The sequence below is a fragment of the Astyanax mexicanus genome, chromosome 12 (genome assembly GCF_023375975.1).
Source record: "Astyanax mexicanus isolate ESR-SI-001 chromosome 12, AstMex3_surface, whole genome shotgun sequence".
Taxonomy (NCBI): domain Eukaryota; kingdom Metazoa; phylum Chordata; class Actinopteri; order Characiformes; family Acestrorhamphidae; genus Astyanax; species Astyanax mexicanus.
In genome coordinates, this window is record NC_064419.1 from 11,580,679 (window position 1) to 11,602,018 (window position 21,340).

The 21,340-nt window shown below is 36.1% G+C and overlaps 1 protein-coding gene across 14 annotated transcripts in view; it reads right to left on the minus strand.

Moving 5' to 3' along the window:
• Nucleotides 1–21,340, minus strand: part of cacna1db (calcium channel, voltage-dependent, L type, alpha 1D subunit, b) — a 140,585-nt gene that overhangs the window by 32,694 nt on the left and 86,551 nt on the right. For 7 of the 14 annotated variants that reach the window (XM_049486269.1, XM_049486268.1, XM_049486263.1 and 4 more), the window contains 19 exons: nt 19,748–19,973; nt 18,356–18,563; nt 17,970–18,090; nt 16,672–16,786; nt 16,227–16,287; nt 16,055–16,112; nt 15,781–15,913; nt 15,553–15,682; nt 14,214–14,273; nt 9,640–9,746; nt 8,655–8,742; nt 8,408–8,515; nt 7,775–7,827; nt 7,458–7,604; nt 6,091–6,292; nt 5,501–5,659; nt 4,256–4,366; nt 3,877–3,960; nt 451–468 (listed from right to left, as the gene is read on the minus strand). In XM_049486269.1, coding sequence (XP_049342226.1) covers nt 451–468; nt 3,877–3,960; nt 4,256–4,366; nt 5,501–5,659; nt 6,091–6,292; nt 7,458–7,604; nt 7,775–7,827; nt 8,408–8,515; nt 8,655–8,742; nt 9,640–9,746; nt 14,214–14,273; nt 15,553–15,682; nt 15,781–15,913; nt 16,055–16,112; nt 16,227–16,287; nt 16,672–16,786; nt 17,970–18,090; nt 18,356–18,563; nt 19,748–19,973 — 2,189 coding nt within the window. Of the gene's footprint in view, nt 1–450; nt 469–2,351; nt 2,436–3,876; nt 3,961–4,255; nt 4,367–5,500; nt 5,660–6,090; nt 6,293–7,457; nt 7,605–7,774; nt 7,828–8,407; nt 8,516–8,654; nt 8,743–9,639; nt 9,747–14,076; nt 14,137–14,213; nt 14,274–15,552; nt 15,683–15,780; nt 15,914–16,054; nt 16,113–16,226; nt 16,288–16,671; nt 16,787–17,969; nt 18,091–18,355; nt 18,564–19,747; nt 19,974–21,340 lie in introns of all 14 variants that reach the window. The other 7 variants (XM_049486272.1, XM_049486267.1, XM_049486274.1 and 4 more) reach the window with 4 other exon arrangements.

Here is a 21,340-nt window from a genome sequence, read left to right on the forward strand (position 1 = left end):
CTTATTTGATATAAACCCTATTTAATGTTTTCCAGCCATTATTTTGAGCACATATTTGAAAATAGAATGCCATAAGTATAAGAGATTCCATTTACTTTAATACGATATGCATTGCAAACTTTAATATGAAAACCTTTGCTAACATTTTTGTTTATTCATGTTGACTATATCAGTATAAAATATAATATAACATTTTCTGTTATATAAAAAAATGTTCAATAAAATGGTATGTTAACTTGAAATTGTTTATATCAAATGTCTAATAGATTGATATAATCATTGATCAACTAATCTTCAGAAAAGAAGTCATTAGTAGCCGCTCAAAAAAAAAAAAAAAGAAGGATTAGCCTTGTCTTTCAAATACATTTGGAGGAGAATGGATAAACAGAATGGATATACAGAGAATTTACATTTAGCACACGATTATTTCTGGCATGCTTTTTTACGTACCCAAGCTCTGCCCTCAGCCTTTCTCATATCCCACATTTACATTTCAGCAAATTACAAATGAGAAACAGAAAAATTCATTGTCACAAGCGAAATGTTTAAAAAGCTGTAAACTTTCCGACTTCTGTTTGTTTTAAACCACAAAAACACATTTAATAATATACCATTTCAGAAAGTCAAAATGCTAAATATTCTTGTGAATATGCTATCTAACACGAAGAACTTTTCTTTTGCTATGCAGTGTTTGTTATTGGAAGCTACCTGGTATAAACGAAAAAAAATATGACTTATTCACAGTACAAAAAAGTTATTTACTGTAACGTGTACATCTTTATGTATATGTGTGTGTGTGTGTGTGAGAATATACAAAGGTTGCATCTGAGAACACCAAACACAAAGTAGCAAATATTGACAGAAATATGAATCCAAAATACAGTGAAAAGCGGGAAAACATTGAAACATTAAATCTGGGGTGGTGTAGAGCCTTGCAGTGAATTAGAAACACTGATATTCAAAAACAGAACAGATTTTAAGAAAAGCTGTGTACCTGCCTATTTAACACTTCTTCTTCTTTTAGTGTCCTTTATATGTTGTCCTTTCTTTTATGCATGATGTTTTTCTGCACATTTATTATACAACTTTCACATCTTCCTTACACAGAAGAAAGACTTTGGCACTCTAATACCAAATGTAATTTTATTTATTATGTACAGTGTATATTACATAATTATATATTTATCCACTCTTCCATTACCTAGGTGTTTAATACTACACGAGATGGAGTGCTGTAACGTAATACCTTGAGTGTATTATTGTGATTATATCACAGTTCCTATATCGCTGTCTAATAAAAGATTTCGAGTTATCAGCACTCCGTCAGTTAAAATACTTTTATTTAACAAGACACTGTTAACAGTCGTGAAACCCAATAATTATTATAGAGGTAAATATACACATATACAACTATTGATAAAATGTATTGATGAAAAGTATTTGTCGCACTATAAGGTGCATTATCAATAAATGTCTGTTTTATGGTCTATTTTCACACATAAGGCGTACTGCATTATAAGTTGCGTTATGTGACACTAGTAAGGAACAGGGATATTGCCATGTTTTCCTTCTAATTTAGCATAGTCAAATGAGCATTTGATGTTAATCTACACAGATTTCGCTCCTAAAATCACTAGTGCTAGCTACGATTAGTGGCTAATGCTGTCCTACAGTGCTACATTGAGGAACCCCAAGTGTTCCGGTAAGCCAGGGCAATATTACCTACTGTTTTGTTTCACTTTGCTCGTTTTAACATGGTAAACAAACAGGCTACAGTCCGATATACTCCTTTTGCCTCTGAGCGGCAAAAGAGTTAGCGCTTAGCGTGGTTAGCGTGTAATGCCAATGCTGCTCCAGCAGTGTTAGCAGCAGGCTACAGACTGAATATACTCACCTCTAAATGGTAAAAGAGCTTGAGCTTAGTGCGGTTAGCATCTAATGCTAATACTGCTTCAGTCTCGGTGCTTGAGAACTAAACTGAAACTCCTGTATAACGCTGCACTTCAGCGGGATGGCTTTACTGCTCCTAACAACCTGACTGGTAAAATTTATACATAAGGCACACTGGATTATAAGGCACACTGACGATTTTTGGGAAAATTAAAGGATTTAAAGTGCGTCTTATAGTGCGAACAATACAATAAGGTACAAAAATGATTGATATTGGATTTATGAAAATTACAATACAATAAAAGATCAGAACTAACTGTGATATACGTTTAAATAGTCTTGCTGCTTTATGAACTGACTGAGACAGAGCAGCGTCTGTTAACAGGACTAGACTGCAAGACCCTTCACTGGAGAGGGGGGGGCGGGGGAACAGCCGAGCACACAGCTGCACCACTACTTACATTGATTTCTGTGATTGCAATGTCAACGACGCTACCAACAACAATTAAGGCATCAAATGTGTTCCATGCATCGGCAAAATAGTGCTGCTCACATCCACCACACAAGATGTGCGAGAAGAAAGACGAAAGAGAGTGAAAGAGGGGAATGGAAGAGAGAATGGAAAGAAAGAAAGAAAGAAAGAAAGAAAGAAAGACAGAAAAAAGTCAAAGTTATGATGATGCAGCCATAGAAATTGAAGAGGGCTCACTATGCTTGTGACACGTCAGCTTTAAAGTTTTGTAAAATAGTGGCTTGCAAAAGCATAAATACCCTTTGAACTTTTTTCACTTCTTGTCACCTTTCAACCACAAACTTGTAAAAATGTATTTTATTGTGATTTTAAGCACATATCTATGAACCAAAAATGATACACGGTTTTCTAAATTGTGAAAAGTGTGACATGCAAAAATATTCAGTATTCATGTACTTTGAAAATCCCTAAATAAAATCCATTGCAATCAATTCAGTGCATTCAGAAATCTTAACTTAATTAGTTAATAGAGTCCAGCTGTGTGTAATTTAGTCTCAGTATAAATAGACCTGTTTTGTGATGGTCTCAGTGATTTGTTCGAGAACTCTAGTGAACAAACAGCATCACGAAGACCAAGGAACTCACCAGACAGGTCAGAGATAAAGTTATGAGAGAAGTTTAAGGCAGGGTTATGTTATAAAAATAAGCTTTTAGAATTTCAAGGAGCACTGTACAATCCATCATCCTAAAATGAACCCAAAAAAGAATTTTACAACTGTCATAACAAATCCTACCAAGACACAGCCGTCCAACCTGTTGGAGGCTACAAAAGACTTGAGACTGGGAAGGAGATAACAGCCAGAGCTAGTGGAGTGGAGCTATTATGGTTTAGATCAAAGAATATTCATGTGGCCTAAATCCCACTGACATGAAGGAAATGAAAATAAACATTTGTACAAATGTTCAATGGGTATGAGCCCTTTTGCAAGCTTGCTTAAATACGTTTTTTTTTTCTCTTTTAAATAACAACATGTTAGGTTGTACCCTGCTAAAATTACATTACCATTAAATTCAATCATTAAAAAATAAAATAAATAATGTTTTTTTTTTCTATGAATAAAATTAACCATTGCTTTTATATGCTGCTTGTGAGCTAAAGTGAACTTATATATAAGTTCTTTAAATCCCCTTACATGATCTCTGTTCCAGTCTGTTAATTGTTAAGACTTTCGCAAGCACAGTGGCCCCCTCAGCACAGCAAAGCATGACCACCATAGATACAGACACATATGTGAGACACGTCATTGTGACATACAGCACGCAGAGTCTGTTGTCTGGATCTATGGTGTCTGCTCTGAAAGTCAAATTCAGAATACACAAACATCACAGAGAAGATATATATATAATACGAGACCTGCAGCCTACAGAGACAAGCCCAGTGTGATTACAGGAGGAGGGAGAGGAGCGAGGGAGAGGAGGATGGTTGGTACAAGGTAGGGAAAGGCTATACTCACATCTACCTGACTCAGAATGATGTCTACTACGCTGCCAATGACGACCAGGGCATCAAACACATTCCAGGCATCGCCAAAATAACCCTACGCAAAGAAGATTAGCATCCAGCCAGAAAAAGGAGGGAGACGACAGGAGAAGGGAGCCAAGAGGATAAAAAGGGGAAGAGGGAAGGGAAGGGGAGGGGTTAATGTTATCAATTTTGGGACAATACTGAGGGAATCCGTGGAACTGGAAAATATAGGAAATACTACATTCTGTTAGTTTCTCAATTAAAGGGCAGAAAACACCAAAAATGTTAACGTGCTAAGAAATTCCCCATGAATTACTAGTAAACACTGGGGATTTTTATTCCCATAAATGAAAAATCAGGCCACTTACCCTGGGTTTGAAGGCAACGAGTTTGAGAATCATTTCTACAGTGAAGACTCCAGTGAACACCATGTTAAGAATGTCCATGGCGTAGTTAAAGAGATGAGACTGACCATGATGCTGCATGGAAAACAGAAAACACGATGTAGATTAAGATTTCTCATCTTTCATCTTTCAGTTCTTCCTCCTTTCTTTCTCTACATCCCGAAACTTCTAACCTCATTTCCTGCTCTGCTTAGCTTTTTTCTTTTTCCTTTTATTCTCCCTTCTTCCTATGTTTCAATATTACTCTAAGACCTCTAACTAACTAACTCTTTCTAACCTCATTTCCTGCTCCCCCTCCCTTTTTTCTTTTTCCTTTCATCCTCCCTTCTTTCTATATATTTCAATATTACTCTAACACCTCCAACAAACTAACTCTTTCTAACCTCATTCCCGGCTCTCCATCCTCTTCCTCCTTTCTTTCTCTATTTTAATATTACACTATAACCTCCAACCAACTACTTCTAACCTAATTTCCTGCTCCCTTCTTCGTTTTTCTTCTTTTTTTCTTCCTCCTTTCTTCCTCTATATTCCAATATTACCCTAACACCTATCATAAACTAACTGTTTCTGTCCTCATTTCCTGCCCCCCTCCTCTTTTCTTCCTTCTTTATTCCTCTATCCCAATACTACTCTAACACCTCTAACAAACTAACTACTTCTAACCTCATTTCCTGCTCCCCTCTCCTTCTTTCTTTCTCCTTTCATCCTCCCTTCTTCCTATATATTTCTTAATCCTCTTCCTTTCTTCCCCTATATTCCAATATTACCCTAACACCTCTAACTAACTTATTCTACCCTCATTCCCTGCTCTCCTCTCCTTCTCCTCCTTTCATCCTCCTTTCTTTATTCCAATATTACTCTGATGCCTCTAACAAACTACTTCTAACCTAATTTTCTGCTCCCCATCCTCGTTTCTTGCTTCTTTCTTCCTCTCTATTCCAATATAACTCTAACACCTGTAAGAAATTCTTACTTTCTCAGAAATTCTCATTTCTTGCTCCCCTTTCCTACGAATAACCCTTAAGGCCTCTTTCAGGCTGTGCTAAATGTAATGCAATGTAATGTAATGTAACATGTTAGTTCATTCTTACTTATCTCTCTCTCAAGATTCATAATGAAGAGGTAAACTTTAGTTATTTCTTTCCTTCTTACATTTGTAACTGTTGAGTATTATTTATGGTAAGTGAAGCAGTTACAGATAATCCTCACCTGAATGGCCAGGCAGAGCGTGTTGAGAATGATGAGGACGAACATCACATATTCAAAGCCAGCAGAGTTCACCACGTACCAGAACTTATACTGATAGCGGTTTTTAGGAATGTATCTTCTCAGCGGCCGGGCCTTTAATGCATATTCCACACACTGCCGCTGATGAGTGATAAACATATGCAGAGAGAGAGAGAGAAATGGAAAAATCTGAATAAAAAATTCTGGTCATTGCTAACAAAGTTAACATTATGCAAAAACACATGTAAAACTATTTAAAACTGACTAACAGTGTATTTCTATGATGATTATAAGTACAGATTATTTGCAATTGCCACTAAAACTATTCTTAAGCATATTGTTGGGTTATTATAAGGTTGCTAACAATATTTTATTTTATCCATGTATTTATGGCTTTAGGCCTGTAGGGTTTTAATCAAACTTTATATTGAAGAATTATATTTCTAAGAAAATGTATTTTTCCCTGAAAAACATACAAAACATTTTTTTTTACTGCCAGAAAATAAAATAATGAAGAAAAGTCTTAAGAAAATAGATAAATGTATTATATTTGTTAAGTAAACCCCCCTGACCTGGTTTTTGTCCAGCTCGCAGTTTTTATACTCCTTTTCTCCTTGTTCCTGGAAGGTAACAATGACGAAACCTACAAAGATGTTCATCATGAAAAAGGCAATGATGATGATGTAGATGATGAAGAAGATGGAGATCTCCACACGGTAGTTGTAGATGGGACCCATGTTCTCTCGGTTGGAGTCTATGGCTTTGTATAAAAGGCTGGGGAAAAAAAGGCAAATATGAGATGAAATACATATTAAAACAGCTATAATAAGTAGCAATTAGACAGAAATCAGTGTTCTGGAGCAACAGCAACACCTGCTGGATAAAAACTGTACAGGACTTCTTCGACTGTACTTCTGTTCAGTTTCTATATCTTTTAAGAGGGTCTGGCTGCAGAGCTCCACCATGAGGCTCACAGCAGCTTGGGACTCTCCTCACATATGGAGTTCTTTTTAAAATATTTAAAAGCTTAAAAAGCTTGACCATGTTTACCTATTTTATTAGTTCAATGTTGTTTTTAATAAAAATGCCTTGTAAATAATTTATATTTTATTGATTAAATAAAGTATCCTTTTCTGTCTTGACAGCTAATTTTACACATTATCTTTTAAGTAAAAAAAAAAAAAAAAAAAAAATACATTAACAATTATAACAAGGAATAAAAAGGTTCTAATCTGTATTTTTTATCAAAATGGATTTATCTCATGCATTTTATTAATTCTATTTATTTTGACATTATGTGAGGTGTTTTTTTAATCTATGCTTTTTTCCCCTGGACTTTCTACGGATTGTAGAAAGATCCGTATTGTAAAACTTCACAGAATGCATAACCTTAAAATTCCAAAGGGGTGATGTATTAATGTCTGTATATTATCCATAATACTTTACAATACAACTCACAACTCTAATCAATGACTTTTAAGATAATATAAAATAATCTTTAATTACAACAGCGGAAAATATGTGCAGAAATGAAACATTTTGAATTATAGTAAGTATTAATGTTTTGGTGCAGAGCTTCAAAATCAGATTAAAACAAACATAAGATCAAGCTAGCCTAGTGTTTAAATAATTTAATAGTTAGTTCAGGTGCGCTTCTGACCAGACCGGCAGCTAATCGTGCTAATGCTTACTGATCGAACTACACTGTATTCCCATACAACAATTTAAAATTGACAATTGTTAATTACTAAAATATATTTATTAAACTAAAGCTATTACATTTACAAGCATATCCAGCATTCATCACAAACCCATACATCATTTCTGTTCCCGCAGTGAAGGTGAGTCCCAGACTGCTGAGAGCCTCACAGTGGAGATCTGAAGCCAGACTCTACTGATCTTTTTACTGGAACTGACTGGACAATATAGATGTTCTTACGCTGGCCAGCCTTCAAAGGTTGACACAGTGAAGAGGGCCATCATGGCCATCAGGACATTGTCAAAGTTGAAGTCACTGTTAAACCAGATCCTCTCCCGCACTTGTGGCAAAGCGTTGTCCCCAATGTTGTACAAAATGTATGTTCCCCTATAGAGAAAGGAAAAGTGAGTGCCCACAAACACACACACAAAGACACACACACACACACGCATACAAACACAATTTATGTTACATGGTCACCATTGTTAAAATCTTGCATTTGAACTGCAATCTGCATTGCTGGTCGAAACTAAAAGGCGTATTCTATTAATACTTACTTGCATTCTTCAGGACTGGATTTAGCTTCATCTGTGCACCGGTAGAACTTCCCCTACGGACAACATATAATACACTTTATTTCAGGTTCAACCCAAATATTTAGGATTTCAGCTATTGCTCATGAATATTCATACATGCAAACATATCGCCTCTAATTGGCTAACAGGACTATTAAGCAGGAAGACGAACAACAGAAATGTTTTAAAATAAAGACATTTTTACACTAATATCAGTCTTTGCAATGTTAGAGTCTCTGTAAAAAACGGCAAATCCACCGGAGATCCTATTCTATCCTAAAGTATTGTTAAACACAGAAGTGCGTTGTCTAGGTCCAGAATCCACTTTGGATTTTTACTTATAACTAGTGTAAACAGAACTGTTTAAACATACACATACCTATCTCAATAGTACTTTGCTAGTGGTGTTCCATATACAAATTGTAACCATTTGTTCCTTAGCTCTGAATTACTGGGCAAAGCATAAAACACTGCTGTGTTATTTGCACAAATAACACAGGAACGAACTGCCATGCTGTTCCTAATGCTGTTATTTCCTGTCTGACGAGACCTGCCTGCCATTAGTTCTGCCTTTGTTATAAGTCTACTCTGTTTGGCATGTGTTCCTTCTAGTACCTTAAAAAGCTGTACCCCAATACAGGCAAACATGAACTGCAAGAGAGTCGTGACTATCATGATGTTGCCGATGGTTCTGATGGCCACAAACACACACTGCACCACATGCTGCAGAGAGAGAGAGAGAGAGAGAGAGAGAGAAACAATTTTTAATTTAATGCAAGACTATATTTTCTACTTTACAAGTTAGAGAAACATATAAGCTTTACCCTCAAATCTTACATATAAATTATATATGCAGCCTTACCTTCAGTCCCTTCGCTCTGTTGATGGCTCTTAGTGGCCGAAGCACACGCAGCACTCGGAGAATCTTCACCACAGAGATAGCTGAGGACCTGTGGACAACAGCACACAATAACAAATACGACATTGTTGTGCAAAACACACGAAAGCATGCTGAAATACTGTATGACTTTATGGTTCAACACCATTTCTGTGACGTTAAAGACTATAGGCTGTTCAAACTGATACGAATTGGATCACTTTATTAAGGCAGCTTATAGGAAACGAATGGAAAGACTAGCAAGAAGCATACTGTCTGATCCAACACACATTAGTGTTATATAAAGATATATTCTTTTACCTCCAACTTAGATTTACATACAGAAGATATGGTTGAACTATATCAGGATCTGCTTTATTTCACAGTAAGATATTTATGCTGCTTAATCAAGGGTGTAGGTCGATGTATAGAACACATGTGGCCCGATTTTAGCAATCTATAGCGCACCAGTCAATTGCAGTTTGTGCAGCTGGACTAAGGGCATGTCGGTGTTCCTTTGATATCGTGAGGGTGCAAAAAATACACCTTGCATGGCTCGAAACTCGCAAAAGACCTCTACATCTACTTTTCTTAATTAATCATGCGTGTGTTTCGGGTGTAATGTAAAATAAACCAATCACTGCATCAGTTGTCATTTAATTTAAAAGGCAGGTGTGCTCTGACTTTGGCACCTGCATATTATATTTTGTCACTGTCCTATGAAAAACACTCCATTTTTGTTGATTTTTAGTTTACTAAAATTGAACAGACAAACTGTCCCTTAAATTAAAGCCAAAATTTCTTGATGAACGGACAAATACAAACTCTTCAAAATTACCTGAAATAAACCGTTTTACATTGACTTACATTCAAAGTTTACAAGGTTTTTTCTCTCTCCTGTAAAGTTGCTGTTTTGGAGATAAGTGTTTTTCAATGGTCATCTATCATAAGAAAAAGCTATAGAACCTACTGTATGCCAAAGGACACCAAAGAGACTCCAACAACCAACAGATCCAGCAGGTTGAAGTAGTTTCTGCAGAATGCTCCTTTGTGCAGGAATGCCCCAAAAGCGGTCATCTGAAACAGTAAAAAAGGTAAAATACAATTGTTATAAAAACACAGAGTACTATACACGCAGAAAAAATATTTTTTGTCAGTATGGAAACACCAATGACTGTAGAAAAACACTGACAACACAACTTCTCAAAAGCAAAGCCACCACAGGTCTTTCATCTCTGCTGGCTGGTTGCAGTATAATGTTTCAGTGAAAAAACAGACAATTTTAGGCCCAATCCCATTCCTTCAACTAACAAAAGAATTGGGAAACCCCTCAAGCTCCTGATACAGATATTTAGCTATAGCAGTGGAGCAATAAAAAAGTTAATCAACCTAGCTGCTGCTAACTGATTATTAGTTACAGTACCTTTAGGGCTTTATCATATGTATTCAGAAAGGGGGCAGATTGTGCAGCAAATAATTATTATTGTCCATTCCTTAATTCTTATGTGATGGGGAGTTAAAATTCTTATAGTCCTCTGTTTAGAGTGATTTTCTTTTTAGTTTGAAGGACCATGTAATCCTAACACTTCCCATAACCTAACACTTCCCATAATCCAACCTAACAAAATTGTTACACCCTACCCCTATATGTGAACACACAACACAAAGGGGTTAGTGGTAGGGTCAAGGGTGAAATGGGATTGGACCTCAATCTTATTTTTTAAGAAATGGGAGGGTTTACCAATAGTTTATTAATTTGTCTATACAGACAAATTTCTATCCATGTCCACGCTTTCTACAGTCATTGAAAAACACAATATGTGATAAAAATATCACCCCAGGACAAAAATTCTACTACATAACACTTCTTAATGTTGACAAAACACTGTCTTATATATTTACTGAACTCTCTTCACTACAATATAAAGATGTGCATATGCAGCAAGGTAATTATAAAGGTTTCTACTTCTCTAAATCTTTAGAACATGCTAGATACACACTAAATGCATTACTGATAATAACCAACTAGATTATAGACTTTATATATACAGCACTGAAAAAAAAGACCATTTAAAATGCTGAGTTTCTTCTCTGGAATATAATCAAGAGGAAGATGGATGACCACAAGCCATCAAACCAAGCTGAACTGCTTGAATTTATGCACCAGGAGTAAAGGCATAAAGTTATCCCAAAGCAGTGTGTAAGACTGGTGGAGGTGAACATGGTTTTTAAAACTGTGAAATAACCAGGGTTATTGCACCAAATATTGATTCTCTTAAACATTATGAATATGAACTTGTTTTCTTTGCTCTGCATCTTTTTTGTTATTAAAGCCATTTCTCACTTTCTGCAAATGCATCCTCTAAATGACTATGTTTGTTTGAGAGAAATGTTGTCCATAGTTTATAGAATAAAACAACAATAATCATTTTACTCGAACATTTACCTATAAATAGCAAAATCAGAAAAACTGATTCAGAAACTGAAGTGGTCTCTTAATTTTTTCTAGAGCTGCATAGAGTTTTGGTAAACTATTAGATTTTTAAAAGCAATAGACTTTTGTCCTTGCTTATGCAAGTGCATTATTTTAAGTAATATCATCAGAAATGTGCTTATCATGTCTCTTGAATAAAAAACTAAATGTATTTAATAGCCATTCTGTCTGCAATCTCATTGTTAACATTGTCAATACTTGTTCCAGACTAAACCATACAAAACACCATTCACAAGACCATTTATGCAACAACAATATACTATTTTAATACTGTCAACTTTTATATAAAAATCTTTTGTCCAGACACTGAGGATCAAGCACGAGTGACCAGTACAATAAAGATTTAACTTGCAAACAGACAAAAGGCAGACAAATATGATACAGAGACACAGTACTTTATTTTAGTGCAAGCTGGCCATTCAAACCCACATCAGTACATTTAGGGCCCTATTTTACACCCTACGCAATGAGTGTCATAATGCTTATTCCTATCTTACACCCCATGAACAGTGTATTTTCACGCCTTGTGCCTGCACCATTAAAATAGTACCACAGTTTAGGAATAAATCTAAACTGATGAGTGTGGGAGAAAAATTTCTGCCGTGTTTCTAACTGCTGAGACGTGCAAATGTGCCACGCTGTTAAGATACAAAAGTGCCAAAGTCAGAGCACACCTGGCTCTTAAAGGGAATGACTAGTGACACATTGATTGGTTTATTTCACGTTACACCCAAAACACACCCATTATTAATTCAGAGAAATGGTACATGCCTTTTGTGCAAGGCGTATTTTTTGCACCCTCATAAGAGAAAACAACACACCCTAAATTCAGCTGTTCAGCTGCATAAATAGGGCCCTTAAACTACAAAACACTGTATTGTTTGACTGGTCATATTCAACTGGGAGGAGGTCTTAAATTTTGCTTAAAATCTACGTCTACTTCCAGTAGAACACTGATCACCCTGGATGCACTGAAATGTGAACACACATGCAGATGCTGTGTGCACGAACCAACATGTCAGAGGGTAGATGTTTACAGGAGTACAAAATGAATGCCATGCAGGTGTATGCATCCTCTTTCTTCTGCAATAAGGCCTAAAGTATATTGACCATATACATAAATATTAACCAACTTATAAGTGTGCAACCCTAAAGCTATACAGTCATATAGACCTAGAAAAAAACATAAGAGAACAAAACATGTTGAGGTCACTAGTATTTTAATGAGTTAGCTGAACCAGTGTATTTATTAATATTAAATGAGATTAAAGGATAATTTCTAGTGTGATAACTACTTTTATAATGGTATATTATAATAGTAATATTTTTCTTATATCTAAATGTCTTAACCACTGTATTATTCGCACTATAAGGCAGACTATCAATGAACATTTATTTTCTGGTTTATTTTCATACATAGGGCTCACCGGATTATAGGGTGCATTATGCGACACAAGTGAGGCACAGGGACATTGCCATGTTTTCTTTCTAATTCTGTAAAGCTAACAAAACTGTAACTATTAAAAAATATATATTTTAAAGTCAAACAAGTGTTGGATGTTATCTACACAGATTTCTCTCCTGAAAACTGTTTATTTGGGTAAGTAAAGCAGTTCTGTTTATTTACAGTAAGCTTACATTTGCAGATTTTTAGCATTATCAGCTAACTGCTACACTGAGGAACCCTTAGTGTTTACAGTAAGCCAGGGCGATTTTAGCTAGCAGTTCCTCCCACGTAGTTTGTTTTAACACAGCCCAAAATACTCAACTCTGTAAGAGATAGAGCTTAGCGTGGTTAGCGGCTAATGCTAATGCTGCTCTGGTTAGCAGCAGGCTACAGGCCGATAATACTCACTTCTGAATGGCAAAAGAGCTAGAACTTAGCCAGGTTTGAGGCTAATGCTAATACTGCTGGAGAACTAAACTGAAACTCTGCTGAAAATGCAGCAAGATAATGATAAAGGTTTCTACTTCGCTAAATCTTTAGAACATGCTAGATACACACTACATGTGTAACGCTGCATCTTAGTGGAATGGCTTTACCGCTCCTTACTACCGGACTGGTAAAATTCATACACAATGCACACCAGATTATAAGGTGCAATGACGATTTTTGGAAAAACGTAAAAAATTTTGAGTGTGCCTTATAATGCGAAAAATACTATGATTTAAATAAATTAACACCGGATAAAAAACTACAAATGATTAAATAACATTAGTTAACAATAGTTATTAATTGATGCTTAATAATGTCAAAGCTAGTGTCAATTAATAATTAGTTGATACATTTCTTAATTATTTAACAGTGTTTATTATTGTCAAAAGTATTGTTATTTGTGAGCGTCATTGTAAAATGTAACCAAACTACCTTTAAGAGTAATTCAAACACTACTCAAAGCAATAAATACTGAAACTGAAAAATGTAGATAAAAATGTATATGAGAAACTTATGCGCAGTTATGTGTCAACCATGTGACCAACACATAATAGCGCCTAATTGTGAAGTGAAACAAAAATGATACATGGTTTACCACAATTTAATTAAATAAAAACCTAATTAAAAAGTTATGTATTATGTATAATTTTTGTTCAACTTATGTTATGTATGTTATGTGCTACTTTATGTTGTCACTTAAAATCTCAATAAAATACATTAAAATTTATGGTTGTAAGGTAACAAATTGTGTAAAAAGTTTGAAGCTAGGTGATAATCATTTTGTATCGGGTTTTGTAACCAAAAAAAAAGATTATAACATAGTAATACTATGCTGAAATAACTGCACTATTTATTTAAGATTCTGCTTTCACTACAAAGAGGTGCAACAATAACAAACAAGCAACAGTGCAACGAGTTCTGTGAAACATGTCGACACAAAGGGGTGAAGCAGCAAGGCCAACGTTGTCATAGGTTACCTTCACTAGGATCTCAAAGGTAAATATACTAGTGAAGACATAATCAGCATAGCCTAGAACCTGCGGGAGCAAGACGGTGAAACTATTAACAACATAAAGCTAGAACACAACACTCAGACATAGAGAAGAGCAATTACCTTCAGCAGGATCTCTACTGTAAAGATAGCAGTGAAGGCATAGTCAAAATAACCAAGAATCTGGAAAAGGCAACATGACAGTTTAGCACAGGCACTTAATTAAATACTTTAATTAATCTGACTGAATGATTGTACATTAGAACGTTTTCAGAGAAAGAAGGTTCTTCCTCTTTTTTTCATTTTTCAGACCACATAAAGCAATATTATACTTTACAAAGGAATGCACTAAAAATGCAGGTTTATTTTAAATTTTCTACTTTCTTTTAAGCTGTAATTCAAATTTTCTCTTATTTAGTCTCCCCAATTTAGCTTGGCCAATAGTCCCACCCATTCAACTGCTACTCAGCTGTATATCCCCCATCACTGGTGATGCCACAACACAAGGAGGGTGAAGACTAGCACATGCCTCCTCTGATACATGTGAAGTCAGCCACTGCTTCTTTTGGAACTGCTCCTGATGCAGCATTGCCGAGTAGCATCACAGCGCTAGCGCTCTGAGGAAAGCACAGAAACTCGGTTCTGATACATCAGCTCACAGATGCCTTGTGCTGATCGACATCACCCTTAAGAGTGATGAGGGGAAAGTGCGCCATCTAACCACACAGAGAGAGCAAGACAAATGTGCTCTCCTAGGGCTCCGGCAAGCAGCATGACCGAGATTTGCTTTAGACTGTTTTAGACCAGTGGCCCACTTGGCGCTCAAACTTGCCACTTTTTTTTCCAAATACATCTTACACCCAAAATGTATTTAAAAACTTATTTTGCATTCAATTATTTATTAGACACATTAAACATTCAACATTTTCATATCTTAGCAGACATACCAACAAACAAAATATATTTACCTCAGCAGTGCTATTCTAATCATAAATGCACCTCAGCTTTGCAATTTTTTTTTGTTACTTCAGTAGTGCTACTCATACCGAGCTAACAATAAAAAAATAAAGCCTGACATTGAACAACGTTGTGCTTTTTTTTTGTTGCCAAATATTCTGTGCATTCCTTCTAAAAAAATTCTGTCTGAATGACTGCACACATTAAAGTTTTCTAAGAAAAGAGCTCCTTCAGTCATTAATGATAATAATAAACATTTTGAGATTTCAGACTGCATAAAGTAAGATTAGACATTTTAAAGGTTAAGACAAATCAAAGTATTAGTGTAATCATGGAATAAACTTCTCAAATATAAAAAAAAGGAAAATACATAAAATATACCATATCGAATCTACTACATACTATATACTCAGTACTATATCTAAACCTAAGTATATCTGATAAAACTGATAAACAATTACATAGTTTAAGCTACAGTGAAAACATTCTTTAAGGTAGATCTTACAATGTTTCTTGCAGAGTAGCTTCTAATGGGGTCTTCTGCTGCCAGTGAGACGGAGCTCAGCATAATGAAGACAAGGATGAGGTTGGTGAAGATCTGGTGGTTGATCAGACGATGACAACTTACACGAATCCTGGGAAACAAACACAGATATTTACTGTGCATGTGCAGTTTTGTTGTGTGTGTGTATATTGGGGATTTTATGTGTGTTTGTGTATGTGCTGAACTTACGGATTTGTGTTGCTGAAGATAAAGAAGGCGCTGCCCTCTGGAATGGGAGGAGTCTTCTCTTTGATGGTAAGTTCTGACAACCTCTGTGGACGGGGTCCTGGTGGAACCTCGGGCTCATCCTCATCATCTTCACCTGTGTTCCCACATAGAAACCAGAGACAACAGGTCATGCGTGGTGTGTAACTTTTTTACTGCAGTTTTGTAATGTTTAATGATCAATGAATTAAAAAAAGTGTAAAAAAATAGTGTAAAATAACAGATGTACATAAAGCACCTGCAGAATTAATGGCTGCCTTTCTTTCCTCATTGTGAGCATCCTCCTCTAATGGAATCTGTGGCCATGAGATAAATAAATCCTGAATTACACACGCAATTTGGATCTACGCACACACATAGACACACGCTCAGGTTTGTGAAGACAAAACTAGATTACTTAAAATACTTACCTTAGTTTCATCTTCCTGACCTTCCGTTTTCTTCTCCTCTTTTTTGTCTGTGCTGCCACTCCTTTTAAAAACAGACATTTCAGATTATTAAATTGTTTTTTGTTTTAACATCTGACCTGCAGCACAACCAAAATGACATAACTAAAGATATTTTACATCAGTGCCTATTTAATTTTAGCACGACTGGTTGCTGTTTAAGTGCGACAGATCTAATAATAAACTCAGCAGTGTCAGCAGAAAGCAGAATAACTGCAGAAAAACTGCCAAAAATCTTTTTTCCAAGCATAAAGATGCCAAAAGCAATAAAACATTCTCCTGCTCAGCTTCCATGTCTGTGATGTGCAACATCATGAACTTCATGACTATTTCTGTCCGCCTGTTTAATGCTTTGCTGAGAAAAAGCAGAACACAGTTTTTTTTGTGTTCAGATTAATAAAACAGTTACCTGGCTTTCTTCCTCCTCTTGTTCTGCTCTTCTTCCTCTTTCTGTGCTGTGTTTAGACTCTCAGCATCTGCCAAGTTGTCCACAGCGATGGCCAAGAAGACATTCAGCAGGATGTCTGATCAAGAGTGTTAAGGATTGAAGGAACCACATCACACTGAAAAATATCCCCGTTTACATTAGTTTTATCAGTTCTGTATGGAGCCAGGGATGAAGTTCTCCATCCTCTTTATCCTCTTTTTGCTGTAGTTGCTGTCTCTATGGTCCAGGGAAGACATTTCACAAGATTTTGGTGCACTGCTGTGAGGATTTGATTGCACTCAATGACAAGAACATCAGCGAAGATGGGATGCTGGATGATCACCATCCCGAACCCATCCATAATTCACCAATTAATCTTTAAAGTACTGGATAGATGGAGCACCATCATGCCAAAAACATAGTTTAGACAAAGTTTTAGCTGTCTGTGTGCATTTGCAGATTAGTGTCAGCACTGGGTGTATCATAAATTAACCAAATACATTCATTAAAAGGGGGTGTCCACAAACATTTGAACATATGCAGCCCCATTTTAGCAATCTGTAGGCAAGCCATCCACTGTGAAGCTTGATTTAGGGCATGTCAATGTGTGTTTGCTATCATAACAGCAGGAAAAGTACATCTTGCTCAGCTCAAAACGCGCAAAAGGCATGTACTAATTCACGTAATTATTCATAAGTGTGTGTTTTGAGCATAACGTGAACTAAAGCAATCAGCATATCACCTGCTATTCCCTTTAAGAGACTTCAGCGAATTGCTATTTCAGTGGCGCAGCTGCCTGGACATGTTCAAGGCTTCTTAGCAGAGACAAATATGTTTGATCCATATTTTGGGTTGATGTAGAATCATGTTATTTTATTTAGCTTTCTGTTTATTGCTGATTAAAAATTGGATTTGTACACTGCTGCCTGTCCATGTGTGCGAGCATTGGGCACACGGCTGTGCTGACAAATCACTGCCAAGATAGCAATGAACGTCTGACGGTTGACGCCAGACTCTATTCTGACGTGTTTTTCATTGCCAACATAGCAATACACCAGAAATGTACCTGAACACACCTCACTTTTAGACCCCCACGCCATGTGTACATATATTGTTGCTATTTAAATGACACAGGCTCAAGGTGTTTGCAGGGTGTAAGATAGCAATGAGCACTGCAACGCGCCATGTGCAAGATGTAAGAAATTAAATAACAATCAAATTAGTCCACATATTTATATTAACTTTAAACCAGCAGTAAGATTGGGTTTGCAGAAGAATACAGTTTCCGCAGATGAAGAGAATGATGAAGTAAATGCACACCACCATTCCAGAGGAAGAAGGGCCTCCATATGCCATGATCCCATCATACATTACTGTGTTCCAGTCTTCACCTGTCAGGATCTGAGGAGACACAATGACAATAAAATGCTGTTTATTAATTGTTTTTTGTTATAGATAAATGGGTGTTGAAGAGTTCACATAACCAGATTCAGTCCAAAATCAGGTCAAAAGGGGGTGTCAATCACGTATGATCATTGAAAAATTACCAGCATTTTATTATATGAATATTTTTTCCTGTTTAAATTTAAACAGTAAAATGTAATCTGTTAATAAGATGGCTAATATAAAACAATCAATTTTTTTCACTAAACTAAAAAAAACACACCTGAAAAACGGTGAGCAAGGCTTGAGGGAAGTTGTCGAAGGTGCTCCTCTTAGTCACAGTCTCGTCAAAGTTAAATTTGCCGCCGAAGAGCTGCATGCCGAGCAGACTGAAGATGATGATGAAGAGGAAGAGCAGCAGCAACAAGGATGCAATGGACTTCATGGAGTTCAACAGAGATGCAACTAAGTTACTGAGAGATGCCCAGTGACTGGAGAGGTGGAGCCAGAGAAACAGTCATTTAAACAGAGAAAGACACTGTGGTGATACACTGTGAGTTAACTGCTACTAATAATAAATAAATTTAATTCTGTAGGCCTAGAAATGGCTGCAATTTTCTGTCAATTAATCCACTTTCATCTAAACATAATGTGATGTCACACTGAATAACAAAGACGTAAATTTATCAATTTAATACAATTCATCTCTATGTGATTTTAACAACAAGAAAACTGTGTTCTGAATGAACTCGTGTGTTTAATCAGAAAAAAACAATGTATCACACAAGAGTAAGGTCCTCCGAAATCTGTCATAATTTTTGGCAAATTCCGTTTAATTTTTCCGTTTTCATTTTTCATAATTTCATAAACAGTTTTTCTAAAAAAAAAAAAAAAATCGAATTAAATATTATAACTGAAGCAAATGGCAACTTTATATATACTGAAACTCCTGCAATTACATACATTAGCAATAGCAATTAATTATAATAATTTATATATAACTTAAATTGTCCGATTGCAGCAAATCTCTTTTCTTAAGACAAATATACTTTCAATAATGCCCTCGAATCTTAAAATTTTCACAGTTCATAAATAAAAGTACTGTTTAAAGTAATGTTGAAATGTTCAGTAAAATTATGTTTACATCATGACCATGAAGAAGTTCTTACAGCATTAAAAGTACAAGAACTCAATTAGGAAAAATATTCATATTTTATATTATTTATATTATTAAATGATTAGGATTGTAGAATCAGGTGTTTATTTGTGTAGTTGGGATGTGGTGGAGTTTTATTTTATTATTTTTATTATTTTTTTTTTTTTTTTATATTTATTTTTTTATTCTTTCTTACAGGTGTTTTTATGTTTTGCAAAAGCTAAACTAAACTAAATTCATAGGGCTCTACAATAGTGAATGCCAGATTGTCTTATATAGTGGTAAAAAAACATCATGGCAAACAAAAAGCAATTATTTCACTCACAAATCTGTTTCACTACATACAGTGTAAACGCAAGCAACCATAACTATTCTGGAAACAGAATTAAACCAGTAAAAAACATTTGCATCCAGTCAAATTGCATGTAGTCTTTGGAATGACCTCTAGGGGGCCTGCAGAAAGAGATGGAAGGTACATTTCTCACCATCATCTTTTACCTTGTATCTTGTAATACTCACCGGGTGACCTTAAAGATCCGGAGGAGACGAACACAGCGGAAGACAGAGATGCCGAGTGGCGACATGATCTCCAGCTCCACCAGGATGGTCTCAACGATGCCGCCACACACCACGAAACAGTCGAAGCGGTTAAACAGGGACACAAAATAAGCCTGCAGTCCCAGACTGTACATCTTAATCAGCATCTCACACGTGAACATGGCCAGCAGCACCTTATTGGCCACATCTAGAGGAAGAAGAGGAGAACTGCTGGTCTGTAATGTTCTTATAACCCCAATTCCAATGAAGTTGGGACATGAATAACATGAATAAAAACATGAATAAAAACACAATACACTATAAAGGATGAGATATTTGATGTTCAAACTAATTTAATCTATAGGTTTTTGCAAATATTCACTCATTTTGAATTTGATGTTGCAACATATTGCAAAGAAGTTGAGATATATGCGGTTCATGTTCACCACTGTTTTTTATCACCTTTCCTTTAATACTAAATAAGCGTTTGGGAACTGAGGACACTATTGAAGACATTATTGAAGTTTTGTAGAAGGAATTCTTTCCCATTCTTGCTTGATGTACAAGTTCAGCTGCTCAACAGTCCAGCGTCTCTTTTGTTCGGTTCTGGACTTTAGGCTGGGTGGTCTAGGCCGGTCTGCACCAGTTGTAACACATGCAGAATATGGCTCTGCATTGTCTGGCTGAAATAATTGGGGACATCGCTCAGACAGCAGAATATGTTGCTCCGGAACCTTTCAGCATTAATGGAGCTTCACAGATGTGCAGCTTCTCCATGCCATGGGCTCCAACACACCCCCACACCATCAGAGATGCTGCTTTAGAACTTTATGCTGAGAACAATCTGGACAGTCCTTTTCTCTTCTCTTTGGTTTGGAGAACACAACGTTTATGATCTCCAAAAGCAGTGTGAAACGTGGACTCCTCAGACCACAGGACACTTTTCTACCTTGCATCAGTCCATCTCAGATGATCTCGGGCTCAGAAAAGCCAACAGTGTTTCTGGGTGGTGTTGATATCTGGATTTCTCTTTGCATGGCAGAGTTTTAACCTGCACTTGTAGATGGAGGAAGAACTGTGTTCACTAGGGGTGTGACGAAATCTCATGGCACGAATAAAACGGACGATATTTCTCGTCAGGCTTAAACCTGTCTTGCGGTTGGGTTTCTTCCTTAATGATATAATGGGTTGTAGAAATTCCTTGCAGTTGCATGTTGAGAAACGTTTGTTTTTCCTAAACTGTTGGACTATTTGCTTACGCAGTTGTTCACTAAGTTGTGAAACTCACCCAATTCTTGCTTTTGAATGACTGAGCCTTTCAGGGATGCTCCCTTTATACCCTATAACCTGTTTATCTGTGGAATGTTCCAAAAAGGTTTTTTTCCCACATTCCTTAATTTTTTCCAGATTTCTGTTGCCCCTGTCCCAACTTCTTTGGAACGTGTTTTATTCGTTTTAACATTAAATATCTAGTCTGTAAAGTGAATTCAAACAAATATCGGTTGAAAAGGATGTGAAAATCATTGTATTCTGTTTTTATTTACACAAAGTTTTACACAACGTCTCAACTTCATT